General features: G+C 34.3%; 1 protein-coding gene across 6 annotated transcripts in view; it reads left to right on the top strand.

The window, feature by feature from the left end:
* Nucleotides 1-12,489, top strand: part of Slmb (supernumerary limbs) — a 36,769-nt gene extending 24,280 nt beyond the window's left edge. For 5 of the 6 annotated variants that reach the window (XM_064055759.1, XM_064055762.1, XM_064055761.1 and 2 more), the window contains 6 exons: nt 492-678; nt 732-1,188; nt 2,000-2,262; nt 2,316-2,505; nt 11,107-11,242; nt 11,295-12,489. In XM_064055759.1, the coding sequence (XP_063911829.1) occupies nt 492-678; nt 732-1,188; nt 2,000-2,262; nt 2,316-2,505; nt 11,107-11,242; nt 11,295-11,305 (1,244 nt within the window). In that variant the 3' untranslated portion in view covers nt 11,306-12,489. The remainder of the gene's footprint in view (nt 1-491; nt 679-731; nt 1,189-1,999; nt 2,263-2,315; nt 2,506-11,106; nt 11,243-11,294) is intronic. The other variant, XM_064055760.1, reaches the window with a different exon arrangement.
* Nucleotides 12,490-17,629: the final 5,140 nt, after the last annotated feature.

The raw sequence follows: 17,629 nt of genomic DNA, 5'->3' as shown, positions 1-17,629 counted from the left end.
CGGCAGAACTATTTCCAGAACGCAAATATGAATACTACCGAGAGTTCGGAATGTACGGAAATTGCGTGGCTTTGACCTAGTGTGACGTCACCTTATGGAAGAAAAGAATTCCGTATCTCCTTGAACAAATAGCAGCAATTGAGGTGGAACAAACTTTTTTATTCTCAAAAATGTCACGAACTTCCGCTTATTATTTCACAATCGAGGCATTCTCTTTACCGATTTTGTTTTGTACAAGTTTTACCATTCGCCTAATTAATTACAGTCGCATTTTTAACTCGTACAATTCCATTTGTAATAAAACATTACTGTCGCAATTCTAATTCAAAAGAACAAAAAAAAAGAGAGTGAAATGAAGTTGCACACTCGAATGACCGCTCCGTCGTAAGTAAAGGTGCAGTTTTCAAGCTTCATACTTTCTAGTTTTAATTAAATTTAATTATAAATCGCGCAATTCGGAAAGCGAGAGTAAAATTTCGATGAACTTTCAGAGCAAGGGCTGGACCATGTTGCCGAAAATATTTTATCATATTTGGACGCTGATAGTCTACGAAATGCCGAACTGGTGTGCAAGGAGTGGTTCAGGGTGATATCGGAAGGCATGCTGTGGAAGAAACTCATAGAAAGGAAGGTCCGTACAGACTCGTTGTGGAGAGGTTTAGCTGAACGAAGGCAGTGGTATGTACACGATTTGTTTTTGATTTAAATTAAGTTTTTGTTTTCGATTCCAGGATCCAGCACCTGTTCAAGCCGAGACCCGGCGAAAACCACCGCCCTCATTCGTTCTATCGCGCCCTGTTCCCGAAAATAATCCGCGACATCGAGAGCATAGAGAGCAACTGGAGGCACGGAAGGCACATTTTGCAGCGAATCAACTGTCGATCTGAGAACAGCAAAGGGGTGTATTGCCTGCAGTACGACGACCAGAAGATCGTGTCAGGTCTCAGGGACAATACGATAAAAATATGGGACAGAAGTACATTGCAGTGCACTAAAGTTCTAATAGGACACACGGGATCGGTTCTGTGTTTACAGTACGATGATAAAGTTATTATTAGTGGTTCTAGTGATTCGACTGTGCGCGTTTGGAACGTTAATACGGGAGAAATGGTCAACACACTCATCCATCATTGCGAAGCCGTCCTACACCTTAGGTTCAACAATGGAATGATGGTCACTTGTTCAAAAGTAAGTCGTGGATGGGTTCAGTTCTTGACCTAGATGTCCAAAGATCTAACCAAGTGAAGACACCGTTAGTTTCAAAAGTTGGCTTTTAGGCGATCCTTGAAGTGTACAGTTAGTCAAAAGAAAACAATAGTCACGGTGTAATTCACACTTAGGGGATTTGCATAGATCGATGATAGGGTTCTCACTATTGTCAAGTAACTGTCGTGGTTTTTTCTTCGTCCGAGATGGATTGTTTTATCAATATGGGTAAAGGACAAGTATTTTGGGACTTAAGTCGTTTAATTTGTATTTGATCACACTTAACGTCACTCTAGCGATTAATTAATGTTGATAAGTGAATATGATTCGTCATCACGTGTGTACGGAATAAAACATAGTTGATCTACTTTGAACTGACCTGGGTAAATTTTAAAGTCGTCTCTCGGTTATTTTTTCTGTAACAACGATCAAGTAATTAAAACTTAAATTAGTCACGTAGGCTCGAATTGTGGACTTTGTGTACAATTAATGACCACTTTTGACCCGATAAAACTTCATACATAAAATTTCTTTACCTACTTAAAACAGAAAGTGATAGTTTATGTTACAAAATTTGTACAATAAAAGGCGAATCTGGAAGTTAATTGTGCAGTTTCCTATTAGAGCATCACATTGGAAAGTAATTAAATATTTTCAACATAAACCGGAATATTTTAACGTATTAATTTTTTAAAATATCGGTAGTAGTTTTCACTTTTACACAAAACCGCTAGAATAATAAAAAAATGAAAATCTCGGCCTCAGTTTGTACGTAAGTGGCACTTTCTTTTAGGACCGATCGATAGCCGTGTGGGACATGACATCGCAGACGGAGATAACCCTGCGGAGAGTCTTGGTTGGGCACAGGGCCGCCGTGAACGTGGTGGATTTTGACGAGAAATACATAGTTTCAGCATCAGGTGATCGAACTATAAAAGTGTGGAACACTTCGACGTGTGAATTTGTGAAAACGTTGAACGGACATAAACGGGGCATAGCCTGCCTGCAATATAGAGATAGATTAGTAGTTAGCGGAAGTTCAGACAATACCATAAGGTAGGAATGGTCGCCTTTGGCAGTAACAGCTTTAGGGAACGGTCGATTTTCAGATTATGGGATATCGAGTGCGGTTCTTGCCTGCGGGTCCTCGAAGGACACGAAGAGTTGGTGCGCTGCATTCGTTTCGACTCGAAACGGATCGTCAGCGGGGCGTACGACGGAAAAATCAAAGTTTGGGATCTCGTCGCGGCTCTCGATCCGAGGGCGCCGGCCAGTGCTTTGTGTCTTCGAACATTGGTAGTAAGTTCATAATTCAGTCATAAATTCATTTGCTGTCATAACGCAGAGTTTAAATTCATTGTCACCATTCTAACGATTAACGGGGAAGATGTGAGCGGATCTTTAACCATGTTTCTAACTTGAGTTCAGGTAATGTTTTTGATGTCTAACGACTAATACATGCATTTCGTTCATGTCATAGTAACAGTAACGTGATGAGTTTTACACGCTTTTTACAATTAGGATTTGATGTATGTTTGTAAATATTGTAACACACTTTTTTCAAATTCATTCATTTTTGCTTGCTGTACACGCGCTTTCCATTTTGACGATACTTTTGTTAAGGATTCTTTCATTCCCTCAAAATCTTTAATTTGTTATCTGCTTTCTGAACTTGAATGAATTTTATTTAATTTTTACGTATTTCCAAAAGTCTTTGTTATAATTTTAATATGGATTTGCCTAAAAATATTAATGACTATAACAACTTTGATTAGAAATATGTAAATTTTGAAAAACGGAGTCTGAGAAGTGTGCTTCTCAAATTTTATTTTGTAATTCGATTATTTGTTGAATTTTTTTTTCCGTAATACTTATCACTTATCAAGTAAGTAAAATTCTGGCAAATGAATATTTAGTACGTTTTAAAATGGAAAAAACAAAGTTTTTGTAGTGCTTTTTTATCACTAAGGTTGTTCATGAGGAACGAATTTTAAAAGTTTCGTTTTTGTCTTTATCGCAATTTTACTGACAGAGTAACCATGCCAATCACCTTTCATTAAAAGGAGTGAGTATACAGGATTATGATAAAGTAATGCACACAATTCATAAAAAGCGCGCCATTTGTTTTTGAAACAAATGTCTCCATCTTTTGACATGTCAAAAAATTGTACGATAAATTTGTAAAAGTTAAAAAAAAAATGGAGAAAATTATTAACAAACGAAAAAAACACGATACCCAAAAAGATGTTTTAGTTTCTCGTAGAGAAATAAGGATTTTGGAGTTAAGCTCCGCCTTCGTGGCACACGCCGAATAAAAAAATCATCACAATTGAACATGTTTAAAATGTATAGGGAAATATCGATTTTACAATTAGGCTCCGCCTCTCGGTCTGACAACAAATGAAAAATTCATCACGATTCTTCTCTTTTGTTTTTCTTTGTATAACACGATTACTAAGAACATATTTCACATGGTAATTTCTCGTAGAAAAATAGGATTTTACAATTAAGCTCCGCCCCTCAGGTTACGACGAATAAAAAAAATTATCAGAATTGAATCAGGGCGGGCGGGCGGGGCTTATATTTTTCCTTTTTTTTCTTAATATACATAGCCATCTTTTCACAATAAAAAACTTAAGGCATGATTAAAATGGTACATTTTGCAAGGAAATATGGACTTGAAAGTTAGTTAAGTTAAGTTTCATGTTGTGAAAAAAAATTCTACACATATTAAAACAACGAGGCAAAATGTAAGCCCGCCCACCCTCCCTATCTCGATTGTGATGATTCTTGGAAATTTAAAACAGGCTTAAAATGGTAAATTTGGTAAGGAAATATGGATTTTGCAATTAGGTTCCGCCCCTAGGTGTGCCAACGAATGAAAACTTCATTACGATTCAGATCAGGGCAAGTATTGGTGGGACTTAATCTTTGACTTTAATTTTTCTTAATATACATGGTATTTTTTTAATAACACGTTACTCAAAAAGATGTTTTTAATGTCTCGTAGAGAAATAAATATTTTGCAGTTAAGCTCCGCCCCTAGGCTTACGACGAATAAAAAAATCATCTGAATTGACACAGGGCGGGTGGGCGGGGCTTATATTTTGCCTTTGTTTCTTAATATACACAGCCATCTTTTCACAACAAAAAACATAGAACATGGTTAAAATGGTACATTTTTGTAGGGAAATATGGATTTTGCAATTATGGGGTGGAGCTTATTAAAATATTATTATATTTTCTTATCCAAATGTACCATTTTAAACATATTTTAAGTTTCATCTTGTGAAAATTTAGGGTCCATCGGACAAATGGTCACTTTTATATTTTCTCGACGTTTCATGAGCCCTACGATACGAAAAAAGTAGTCTCCCTGTCTGGTGTCTGTATCCATTTTTATTAGGCACGTAATCTCTGAAACTGCTGGACCGATTGTTGTCAAATTTTGTATAAACATATATTAGAAATGTTATGTAGATGGTTAGTTGCTGACCAAAATTTTGCTAATCATTCCCATAAAAAAGGTGAAACCTCCTCGAGGGCCGCAACTGTATTTTTTTAAACAATGCGAAACCTTCTCCATCTGTTTTTTTAATAATGTGACACTTTGGGGTTCCCAAGTGTACTTTTTTTTTGTTAACGTAGGTGCAACCTTCTCGGGGGTCCCAAGTGTCTTTTTTTTTTAGTTGAAACCTTTTCAGGGACCCCAACTAATTTTTTTTTTTCAATAATGCGAAACTTCTGGGTTCCCAAGTAAGTGTCTTTTTTTTTAAGTTGAAACCTTCTCGGGGACCCCCGACTGTTTTTAAACCTTCTAGGGGTACCCAACTGTCTTTTTAAGAAGTTGAAACCTTCTCGGGGGCCCCAAGTGTATCTTTTTAAGAAGTTGAAACCTTCTCGGGGGCCCTAAGTGTCTTTTTTAAGAAGTTGAAACCTTCACGGGCGCCCCAAGTTTCTTTTTTTTTTAAAGAAAGTGAAACCATCTCGGGGGGCCCAAGTGTCCTTTTTTAAGAAGTTGAAACCTTCTAGGGGTACCCAACTGTCTTTTTTTAAAAAAGTTGAAACCTCAGGCGCCTCAAGTGTCTTTTTTAAGAAGTTGAAACCTTCTCGGGGGCCCCAAGTGTCTTTTTTTAAGAAGTTAAAACCTCAGGCGCCCCAAGTGTCTTTTTTTAAGAAGTTGAAACCTTCCCGGGGGCCCTAAGTGTCTTTTTTAAGAAGTTGAAACCTTCTCGGGGACCCCCGACTGTTTTTAAACCTTCTAGGGGTACCCAACTGTCTTTAAGAAGTTGAAACCTTCTCGGGGGCCCCAAGTGTATCTTTTTAAGAAGTTGAAACCTTCTCGGGGGCCCCAAGTGTCTTTTTTAAGAAGTTGAAACCTTCACGGGCGCCCCAAGTTTCTTTTTTTTTTAAAGAAAGTGAAACTATCTCGGGGGGCCCAAGTGTCCTTTTTTAAGAAGTTGAAACCTTCTAGGGGTACCCAACTGTCTTTTTTTAAGAAGTTGAAACCTTCTCGGGGGCCCCAAGTGTATTTTTTTAAGAAGTTGAAACCTTCTCGGGGGCCCCAAGTGTCTTTTTTAAGAAGTTAAAACCTCAGGCGCCCCAAGTGTCTTTTTTTAAGAAGTTGAAACCTTCCCGGGGGCCCTAAGTGTCTTTTTTAAGAAGTTGAAACCTTCTCGGGGACCCCCGACTGTTTTTAAACCTTCTAGGGGTACCCAACTGTCTTTAAGAAGTTGAAACCTTCTCGGGGGCCCCAAGTGTATCTTTTTAAGAAGTTGAAACCTTCTCGGGGGCCCCAAGTGTCTTTTTTAAGAAGTTGAAACCTTCACGGGCGCCCCAAGTTTCTTTTTTTTTTAAAGAAAGTGAAACTATCTCGGGGGGCCCAAGTGTCCTTTTTTAAGAAGTTGAAACCTTCTAGGGGTACCCAACTGTCTTTTTTTAAGAAGTTGAAACCTTCTCGGGGGCCCCAAGTGTATTTTTTTAAGAAGTTGAAACCTTCTCGGGGGCCCCAAGTGTCTTTTTTAAGAAGTTAAAACCTCAGGCGCCCCAAGTGTCTTTTTTTAAGAAGTTGAAACCTTCCCGGGGGCCCTAAGTGTCTTTTTTAAGAAGTTGAAACCTTCTCGGGGGGCCCAATTGTCTTCTTTTTTTTTAAAGAAAGTGAAATCATCTCGGGGGCCCCGGCCCCAAGTGTCTTTTTTTAAGAAGTTGAAACCTTCTCGGGGGCCCTAAGTGTCTTTTTTAAGAGGTTGAAACATTCTCGGGGGCCCCAAGTGTCTTTTTTTTTAAGATGTTGAAACCTTCCCAGGCGCCCCAAGTGTCTTCGTTTTTTTTAAAGAAAGTGAAACCATCTTGGGGGCCCCGGGCCCAAGTATCTTTTTTTGAGAAGTTGAAACTTTCTCGAGGTTGCCAAGTATCTATTTTTTTAACCTTCTTGGGAGCCCCAAGTGTCTTTTTTTAAGAAGTTGAAACCTTCTCGGAGGCCCCATCTGTCTTTTTTTTTTAAAGAAAGTGAAAGCATCTCGGGGGGCCAAGTGTCCTTTTTTAAGAAGTTGAAACCTTCTCGGGGGCCCCAAGTGTCTTTTTAAGAAGTTAAAACCTTCTCAGGCGCCCCAAGTGTATTTTTTTAAGAAGTTGAAACCTTCTCGGGGGCCCCAAGTGTCTTTTTTAAGAAGTTGAAACCTTCACGGGCGCCCCAAGTGTCTTTTTTTTTAAAGAAAGTGAAACCATCTCGGGGGGCCCAAGTCTCCTTTTTTAAGAAGTTGAAACCTTCTCGGGGGCCCCAAGTGTCTTTTTTTAAGAAGTTAAAACCTCAGGCGCCCCAAGTGTTTTTTTTTAAGAAGTTGAAACCTTCTCGGGGGCCCTAAGTGTCTTTTTTAAGAAGTTGAAACCTTCTCGGGGGGCCCAAGTGTCTTCTTTTTTTTTAAAGAAAGTGAAATCATCTCGGGAGGCTCGGCCCCAAGTGTCTTTTTTTAAGAAGTTGTAACCTTCTCGGGGGCCCCAAGTGTCTTTTTTTAAGAAGTTAAAACCTCAGGCGCCCCAAGTGTCTTTTTTTAAGAAGTTGAAACCTTCCCGGGGGCCCTAAGTGTCTTTTTTAAGAAGTTGAAACTTTCTCGGGGGGCCCAAGTGTCTTCTTTTTTTTTAAAGAAAGTGAAATCATCTCGGGGGCCCCGGCCCCAAGTGTCTTTTTTAAGAAGTTGAAACCTTCTCGGGGGCCCCAAGTGTCTTTTTTTAAGAAGTTAAAACCTCAGGCGCCCCAAGTGTCTTTTTTTAAGAAGTTGAAACCTTCCCGGGGGCCCTAAGTGTCTTTTTTAAGAAGTTGAAACTTTCTCGGGGGGCCCAAGTGTCTTCTTTTTTTTTAAAGAAAGTGAAATCATCTCGGGGGCCCCGGCCCCAAGTGTCTTTTTTAAGAAGTTGAAACCTTCTCGGGGGCCCCAAGTGTCTTTTTAAGAAGTTGAAACCTTCCCTGGCGCTCCAAGTGTCTTCTTTTTTTTAAAAGAAAGTGAAACCATCTTGGGGGCCCCGGGCTCAAGTATCTTTTTTTGAGAAGTTGAAACTTTCTCGAGGTTGCCAAGTATCTATTTTTTTAACCTTCTTGGGAGCCCCAAGTGTCTTTTTTTAAGAAGTTGAAACCTTCTCGGAGGCCCCATCTGTCTTTTTTTTTTTAAAGAAAGTGAAAGCATCTCGGGGGGGCAAGTGTCCTTTTTTAAGAAGTTGAAACCTTCTCGGGGGCCCCAAGTGTCTTTTTAAGAAGTTAAAACCTTCTCAGGCGCCCCAAGTGTATTTTTTTAAGAAGTTGAAACCTTCTCGGGGGCCCCAAGTGTCTTTTTTAAGACGTTGAAACCTTCACGGGCGCCCCAAGTGTCTTTTTTTTTAAAGAAAGTGAAACCATCTCGGGGGGCCCAAGTGTCCTTTTTTAAGAAGTTGAAACCTTCTCGGGGGCCCCAAGTGTCTTTTTTTAAGAAGTTAAAACCTCAGGCGCCCCAAGTGTCTTTTTATAAGAAGTTGAAACCTTCTCGGGGTTCCTAAGTGTCTTTTTTAAGAAGTTGAAACCTTCTCGGGGGGCCCAAGTGTCTTCTTTTTTTTTAAAGAAAGTGAAATCATCTCGGGAGGCTCGGCCCCAAGTGTCTTTTTTTAAGAAGTTGTAACCTTCTCGGGGGCCCCAAGTGTCTTTTTTTAAGAAGTTAAAACCTCAGGCGCCCCAAGTGTCTTTTTTTAAGAAGTTGAAACCTTCCCGGGGGCCCTAAGTGTCTTTTTTAAGAAGTTGAAACTTTCTCGGGGGGCCCAAGTGTCTTCTTTTTTTTTTTAAGAAAGTGAAATCATCTCGGGGGCCCCGGCCCCAAGTGTCTTTTTTTAAGAAGTTGAAACCTTCTCGGGGGCCCTAAGTGTCTTTTTTAAGAAGTTGAAACATTCTCGGGGGCCCCAAGTGTCTTTTTTTAAAGAAAGTGAAACCATCTTGGGGGCCCCGGGCCCAAGTATCTTTTTTTGAGAAGTTGAAACCATCTCGAGGTTGCCAAGTATCTATTTTTTTAACCTTCTTGGGAGCCCCAAGTGTCTTTTTTTAAGAAGTTGAAACCTTCTCGGAGGCCCCATCTGTCTTTTTTTTTTAAAGAAAGTGAAACCATCTCGGGGGGCCCAAGTGTCCTTTTTTAAGAAGTTGAAACCTTCTCGGGAGCCCCAAGTGTCTTTTTAAGAAGTTAAAACCTTCTCAGGCGCCCAAAGTGTCTTTTTTTAAGAAGTTGAAACCTTCTCGGGGGCCCTAAGTGTCTTTTTTAAGAAGTTGAAACCTTCTCGGGGGGCCCAAGGGTCTTCTTTTTTTTTTAAAGAAAGTGAAATCATCTCGGGAGGCTCGGCCCCAAGTGTCTTTTTTTAAGAAGTTGTAACCTTCTCGGGGGCCCCAAGTGTCTTTTTTTAAGAAGTTAAAACCTCAGGCGCCCCAAGTGTCTTTTTTTAAGAAGTTGAAACCTTCTCGGGGGCCCTAAGTGTCTTTTTTAAGAAGTTGAAACTTTCTCGGGGGGCCCAAGTGTCTTCTTTTTTTTAAAGAAAGTGATATCATCTCGGGGGCCTCGGCCCCAAGTGTCTTTTTTTAAGAAGTTGTAACCTTCTCGGGGGCCCCAAGTGTCTTTTTTAAGAAGTTAAAACCTTCTCAGGCGCCCCAAGTGTATTTTTTTAAGAAGTTGAAACCTTCTCGGGGGCCCCAAGTGTCTTTTTAAGAAGTTGAAACCTTCCCTGGCGCTCCAAGTGTCTTCTTTTTTTTAAAAGAAAGTGAAACCATCTTGGGGGCCCCGGGCTCAAGTATCTTTTTTTGAGAAGTTGAAACTTTCTCGAGGTTGCCAAGTATCTATTTTTTTAACCTTCTTGGGAGCCCCAAGTGTCTTTTTTTAAGAAGTTGAAACCTTCTCGGAGGCCCCATCTGTCTTTTTTTTTTTAAAGAAAGTGAAACCATCTCGGGGGGGGCAAGTGTCCTTTTTTAAGAAGTTGAAACCTTCTCGGGGCCCCCAAGTGTCTTTTTAAGAAGTTAAACCCTTCTCAGGCGCCCCAAGTGTCTTTTTTTAAGAAGTTGAAACTTTCTCGGGGGGCGCAAGTGTCTTCTTTTTTTTTAAAGAAAGTGATATCATCTCGGGGGCCTCGGCCCCAAGTGTCTTTTTTTAAGAAGTTGTAACCTTCTCGGGGGCCCCAAGTGTCTTTTTTAAGAAGTTAAAACCTTCTCAGGCGCCCCAAGTGTATTTTTTTAAGAAGTTGAAACCTTCTCGGGGGCTCTAAGTGTCTTTTTTAAGAAGTTGAAACCTTCTTGGTGGCCCCAAGTGTCTTTTGAAGAAGTTGAAACCTTCCCTGGCGCTCCAAGTGTCTTCTTTTTTTTAAAAGAAAGTGAAACCATCTTGGGGGCCCCGGGCTCAAGTATCTTTTTTTGAGAAGTTGAAACTTTCTCGAGGTTCCCAAGTATCTATTTTTTTAACCTTCTTGGGAGCCCCAAGTGTCTTTTTTTAAGAAGTTGAAACCTTCTCGGGGGCCCAATCTGTCTTTTTTTTTAGAAAATGAAACTTTCTCGGGGTTTCTAAGTGTAAATTATTTTTAGAGAAGGTGAAACCTTGTCGGGGGTCCCAAGTGTCTTTTTTTTTATGAAATTGAAACCTTGTCAGGGACCCCAACTGTTTTTTTTTTTAATAATGTGAAACCTTCTCGGGGGGGCCAAGTGTCTTTTTTTAAGAAGTTGAAACCTCGGGGCCCCCATCTGTCTTTTTTTTTTAGAAAATGAAACTTTCTGGGGGTTTCTAAGTGTAAATTATTTTTAAAGAAGGTGAAACCTTGTCGGGGGTCCCAAGTGTCTTTTTTTATGAAATTGAAACCTTGTCAGGGACCCCAACTGTTTTTTTTTTTTTTTTTTTTTTTTTTTTTTTTTTTTTTTTTTTTTTTTTAATAATGTGAAACCTCGGGGTTCCCAACCGTCTTCTTTTAAAGAAGGTGAAACTTTCTCGGGGGGCCCAAGTGGCTTTTTTTTAAGAAGTTGAAACCTTCTCGGTGGCCCAACACTTTTTTTTAAAGATGAAACTTTTTTCTTACACTGTGACTAGTACTTTCTATATTATTTTTACTCCATAGAGGTTATCACAAAAAAGTAAAATTTCACAAAATCAAATTTCATCATTTTTCAAAGAAACATATTTGTTGGACCGTAGTTCAAGGGCGAGGGAAGTTCTGTTTAATAACGTTCGACCAATTTTTCATGTGCAGAAAATAACTTTTATATAAATGTTGTGCATTACTTTATCAAAATCCTGTATAACGGAAAAAAATATTGGTGGTTTTCTGTTTTATTTAATAATAATAAAATAAAATAGAGAATATTAGTTTATTTTATAGTTTAATTAAACATGGGATGAAATAAATAATTTTTCTTTCCAGGAACATACTGGTAGAGTGTTTAGGTTGCAATTTGACGAATTTCAAATAGTGAGTAGTTCACACGATGATACAATCTTGATTTGGAACTTCCTCAACTCAATCACTGATCGAAGTGCGAAGTCGCCTTCACCATCACGTAAGTGTCGTCGATCCTGCGATTGATCATTCTAACGATCGTTATTTTTCAGCTTTTGAATAGAACTTTCAGAAGTCCACTTCATTTTCAACGTGTTTATACAGAATCAAGAGGGCAAGTGCTCGCGTCCTCCAGACGCATAACTGACTAGAGATACGAAAATTATTTGTAACGATTACTGTGCATAATGTTAAACTTAAATTTGATATATTTATCCTTAATTTATAATAATGAAAGGACGGTTTGGCTAGTTGAAATTCCTTTAAATGTATTTTCGTCTTTTCATGTATTGAATTTCGCTGTTGTTTCTCGAACCGAATTAAAACGTCATGTCGTACATGTCAGCAGTCCTATGTTGATCTGTTGTAGAATATTAAATGAGTTTATGGAATATGTGATAGTATGTTTAAAGTATCCATTTTGTTTCTGCGTGTTTGCTGTCTTTCTATCTGGAGCATTGTGTGACATTAGTTAAACTGTTGACGTTATTTACAATATGTTGTTTCCATTGTGGTTGAATTTCTACTGAACAATGTTTTTAGCTCTCTAGTCTATGAAAATTTTAGCTCCGAGTTTTAAACACGCGAGCGTATTCTTCAATAGGTTTTCAACTTCGCATCGTCTGTTAATTTCAAAGGACTTTTTATATTTTGTTGAGCGATAACCGCTTAGCTTTCTAGTCTTTACAGATTTTTTGCAAAAATTTAAGAGTGAGCTGGTAAGCGCAGGACGAATTTATTCAGTTGTAGGATATAGTTTTGGGATGCGATCGGAAACATAAGTGATGGTGATTGATTTTATGTGCATCGTTTTATAAAATAGGAACCATTGTGATCAAGTGATTTTAGTTCAGATTCATATTTTACTGTAACCAAAAACGAGGTCAGACTGTTTTCTTTGCTTTGCTGTGCAAATCAAGAAATGGCCACGGGCTTTTCTTGCTGTTTGTTTTTGATCTGCCAAAAGTAGAATTTCTCATAGATTAGATTTACAAGACTACTTGTAATGGCTTTTGTGATAAATCTTACAGTAAAATTTGTATGCCTGTTTTGTACTATACGGGAATGTACACTTTCATGTTTTAAATGAACCTACATTGTCACTTAAGAGGCACTAAATCAACATTTTATATTAGGTTTAATGTAAATATAATTATGAATATGAATGTAGCGTTAAATCATTTGCATTTATAATTTTTATTTAGAGTTATTTATATTTTATGCGTGTAGTAATACAATTGAAGAATAGCTAGTTTTATTTTTTCCCCTGTACATCGACTTTCGACGAAATTCAGTTTTTTCAGGTACTGGCAAGTGGGTGTTGAGGTGGTATCACTCAGAATTGCCACACAACAGTTGAGCATAAATAACTCTTCAAAAACAATCCAATAATAAATGGAATTTCAATCGCCAATTTTTAAATTCTCATTCACACCCTGTATTTTTATTACTGTATCTTATCTGTTTTTGTTCGTGTACTTCTAATGTGTCTTAAAGAAGTAACTTTAAATTTCGAAAATTGAAAAATTCAAATATAGAAGAACTGGAAACTCGAGAAATCGAAAAACCTAACATTTTTAAAAATTGAAAACTTAAAATATCGAAAAGTTGAAAGATTGTCAAAACCGAAAGTTCAAAAAGTAACAAGTCGAGAAATCGAAAAATCCAAAAGTCGAAATACTAAAAAATCCAAAAATTGGAAAATTAAAAAATCGAAAAATTGAGGAACTGAAAAACCGAAACCTTGGCAAGTCGAAAATGGGCAATTCAAAAAATAGATTAATTGATAAACCGGAAAACTGAAAATTCAGAAACGTCAAAACTTAAAAATTTAAAAAATTGGAAAATTTAAAAATCAGATAATCGAAACATCCGAATCTCGATAAATCGAGTTCTCAAAAAATTGAAAAATCGAAAAATTCAGAAATCGAAATATATGTAAAACAGTCGAAAATTGAAAAATCTAAAGTTTAAAAAACGAAAAATCGAAGAATTGAACTGAAAATTTAGCAACGTCAAAATTTAAAAAATTGGAAAATAGAAATATTGAAGAACTGGAAAATCGAAAAATCTAAAATTTAAAACATTGAACAAATGGAAAATGGAGAAATCAAAAAAGAAAAATTTGAAAATCCAAAACTGAAAAATCGACAAATCGAAACTCCAGAATTTAAAAAAATTGAAAAATCGGATAACTGAAAAATCGAAACATCGAAAAATTGGAAAATCGAAAATCCGAGAAATCGAAACATCGAGAAATAAAAAAAAAAATTGAATAATTTTAAAAAAGAAGAATTAAAACATCGAAAAGTTGAAAAATCTAAAGTTTAACGAAAAATTGAAAATCCAAAAAGTAAAAAAGGGGTGGAAACCCAAAAACTGCAAACTGAAAAATTTTAAAATTGGAAAATCGACGAATTGGAATCGATTAGCCTGAAAATTTGAAAATCGAAAGAAAACAAAAATTAAGGAAATGAAAAAACAAAAAATTGTGATATAAAATCGAGAAAATGAAAAATTTAGGGGACGAAAAATTAAAAATAAAAAACTGAAAAAGTGTAAGTATAATAAAAACTTGAAAAAAGTAAAAAGTGAAAATCAAACTTGAAAATTAAAAAAAAAAAACTGAAAAATTGAATAAACGAAAATTGTGATATAAAATCGAAAAAGTGAAAATTAAAAAATCGGGAAAATGAAAAATAAAAATCGGAAACAAAAAATTGCAAAAGGGAAAAATTAAAAATTGGGAAACTGAAAAATCGAAAAATTGAAAAATCAAAAATAAAAAAAAGAAATGTATTATGAAATAGAAATATTGAAAATTAAAGACTGGAAATCCAAAAACTGCAAAGTAAAAATTGAAAAATTGTAAAATCGAAAAAAACACAGTAAATAAAGGAAATGGAAAAACGGACAAATAAAAATTAAAAATTCGCCACATTGAAAAATAAAAATCGGGAACATGAAAAATTGTGGAAACGAAAAATTGAGAAACTGAAAATTCGAAAAATTGACGAAACGAAAAATTGAAAAATCGAAAGAAACAACAAGAAATAAAGGAATTGGAAAAATGAAAATGACAAAAATTAAAAACTGAGAATGTGAAAAATCGAAAAATGAGAAACTGTAATATCGAAAAATTGCAAAATTAAAAAATTGCAACTCGAAAAATTGAAAAATTTAGAAGTCAAGAAACTGTAAAATTGAAAAATCAAAAATAAAAAAACGAAAAAGTATAAAATGAAAACTTGAAAAATGTCAAACGTGAAAATCAAACATGAAAATTTGAAACATCGAAGGATTAAAAATTGAAAAACTTGAAATTCGAAAAAGTGAAAAATAAAAAAAAGAAATATGTATTGTAAAATCAAAATATTGAAAATTAAAGAAATTGAAAAATTGGAAGACGACTGGAAATCCAAAAACTGCAAATTCAAAAATTTTAAACGTGGAAAATCATGGAATTGAAAAATCAAAGCCTGAAAATTTGAAAAATTGGAAAATCGAAAAAAACAACAAAAATTAAGGAAATGAAAAAACAAAAAATGGTGATATAAAATCGAGAAAATGAAAAATAAAAAATCAGGAAAATGCAAAATAAAAATCGGGGAGTTGAAAAATTTATGGGACGAAAAATTGAAAAAAGGAAAAATTGGAAAATTTGGAAGTCGACGAACTACTTGAAAAATCAAAAATAAAAAAACGAAAAAGTGTAAGTGTAATAAAAACTTGAAAAATGTAAAAAGTGAAAATCAAATTTGAAAATTTGAAGAAAAATTGAATAAGCGAAAAATTGTAAAATCGAAAGAAACAAAAAATAAAGGAAATGAAAAAACGAAAAATTGTGATATAAAATCGAGAAAATGAAAAATTTAGGGGACGAAAAATTAAAAATAAAAAAACGAAAAAGTGTAAGTATAATAAAAACTTGAAAAAAGTAAAAAGTGAAAATCAAACTTGAAAATTTGAAAAAAAAAAAAACTGAAAAATTGAATAAACGAAAATTGTGATATAAAATCGAAAAAGTGAAAATTAAAAAATCGGGAAAATGAAAAATGAAAATCGGAAACAAAAAATTGCAAAAGGGAAAAATTAAAAATTGGGAAACTGAAAAATCGAAAAATTGAAAAATCAAAAATAAAAAAAAGAAATGTATTATGAAATAGAAATATTGAAAATTAAAGACTGGAAATCCAAAAACTGCAAAGTAAAAATTGAAAAATTGTAAAATCGAAAAAAATACAGTAAATAAAGGAAATGGAAAAACGGACAATTGTGATATAAATCGAGAAAATAAAAATTAAAAATTCGCCACATTGAAAAATAAAAATCGGGAACATGAAAAATTGTGGAAACGAAAAATTGAGAAACTGAAAATTCGAAAAATTGACGAAACGAAAAATTGAAAAATCGAAAGAAACAACAAGAAATAAAGGAATTGAAAAAATGAAAATTTGTGACATAAAACCGGGAAAATGAAAAATAAAAATCGAGAGCTTGAAAAATTGAAAATGACAAAAATTAAAAACTGAGAATGTGAAAAATCGAAAAATGAGAAACTGTAATATCGAAAAATTGCAAAATTAAAAAATTGCAACTCGAAAAATTGAAAAATTTAGAAGTCAAGAAACTGTAAAATTGAAAAATCAAAAATAAAAAAACGAAAAAGTATAAAATGAAAACTTGAAAAATGTCAAACGTGAAAATCAAACATGAAAATTTGAAACATCGAAAGATTAAAAATTGAAAAACTTGAAATTCGAAAAAGTGAAAAATAAAAAAAAAGAAATATGTATTGTAAAATCAAAATATTGAAAAATTGGAAGACGACTGGAAATCCAAAAACTGCAAATTGAAAAATTTTAAACGTGGAAAATCATGGAATTGAAAAATCAAAGCCTGAAAATTTGAAAAATTGGAAAATCGAAAAAACAACAAAAATTAAGGAAATGAAAAAACAAAAAATTGTGATATAAAATCAAGAAAATGAAAAATAAAAAATCAGGAAAATGCAAAATAAAAATCGGGGAGTTGAAAAATTTAGGGGACGAAAAATTGAAAAAAGGAAAAATTGGAAAATTTGGAAGTCGACGAACTACTTGAAAAATCAAAAATAAAAAAACGAAAAAGTGTAAGTGTAATAAAAACTTGAAAAATGTAAAAAGTGAAAATCAAACTTGAAAATTTGAAGAAAAATTGAATAAGCGAAAAATTGTAAAATCGAAAGAAACAAAAAATAAAGGAAATGAAAAAACGAAAAATTGTGATATAAAATCGAAAAGGTGAAAATTAAATCGGGAAAATGAAAAATAAAAAACTCTAATATTGAAAAATTGCCAAATTGAAAAACTTATGCAAACCGAAAAATTGAAAATTTTGGAAGTCGAGAAATTCTAAAATTGAAAAATAAAAAAAAAAGAAATGTATTATGAAATAGAAATATTGGATAATCGGAAGACTGGAAATCCAAAAACTGCAAAGTAAAAATTTAAAAATTGAAAACTGGACGAACTGAAAATTCAAAGCCTGAAATTCGAAAAAAAAAAAACACAGAAAATAAAGGAAATGAAAAAACGGACAACTGTGATATAAATCGAGAAAATAAAAATTAAAAATTCGCCACATTGAAAAATAAAAATCGGGAACATGAAAAATTGTGGAAACGAAAAATTGAGAAACTGAAAATTCGAAAAATTGAAAAATCGAAAGAAACAACAAGAAATAAAGGAATTGAAAAAATGAAAATTTGTGACATAAAATCGAGAAAATAAAATTTTAAAAATCGGGAAAATGAAAAATAAAAATCGAGAGCTTGAAAAATTGGGAAAACAAAAAATTGAAAATGACAAAAATTAAAAACTGAGAAAATAAAAAAACGAAAAAGTATATAATGAAAACTTGAAAATGTCAAAAGATTAAAAATCGAAAAACTTGAAATTCGAAGTGAAAAATAAAAAAAAGAAATATGTATTTTAAATCAAAATATTGAAAATTAAAGAAATTGAAAAATTGGAAGACTGGAAATCCGAAAACTGCAAATTGAAAAATTTTAAACGTGGAAAATCATGGAATTGAAAAATTGGAAAATCGAAAAAAACAACAAAAATTAAGGAAATGAAAAAACAAAACATTGTGTTATAAAATCGAGAAAATGAAAAATAAAAAATCAGGAAAATGCAAAATAAAAATCGGGGAGTTGAAAAATTTAGGGGACGAAAAATTGGAAAATTTGGAAGTCGACGAACTACTTGAAAAATCAAAAATAAAAAATCGAAAAAGTGTAAGTGTAATAAAAACTTGAAAAACGTAAAAAGTGAAAATCAAACTTGAAAATTTGAAGAAAAATTGAATAAGCGAAAAATTGTAAAATCGAAAGAAACAAAAAATA

This window comes from Zophobas morio, unplaced genomic scaffold (genome assembly GCF_036711695.1).
Source record: "Zophobas morio isolate AGI-343-1 ecotype UQ-CSIRO unplaced genomic scaffold, CSIRO_AGI_Zmor_V1 ptg000014l, whole genome shotgun sequence".
Lineage (NCBI taxonomy): Eukaryota > Metazoa > Arthropoda > Insecta > Coleoptera > Tenebrionidae > Zophobas > Zophobas morio.
Note: the sequence above shows the minus strand (reverse complement) of the source record. Positions and strands in the feature narration are given on the sequence as shown.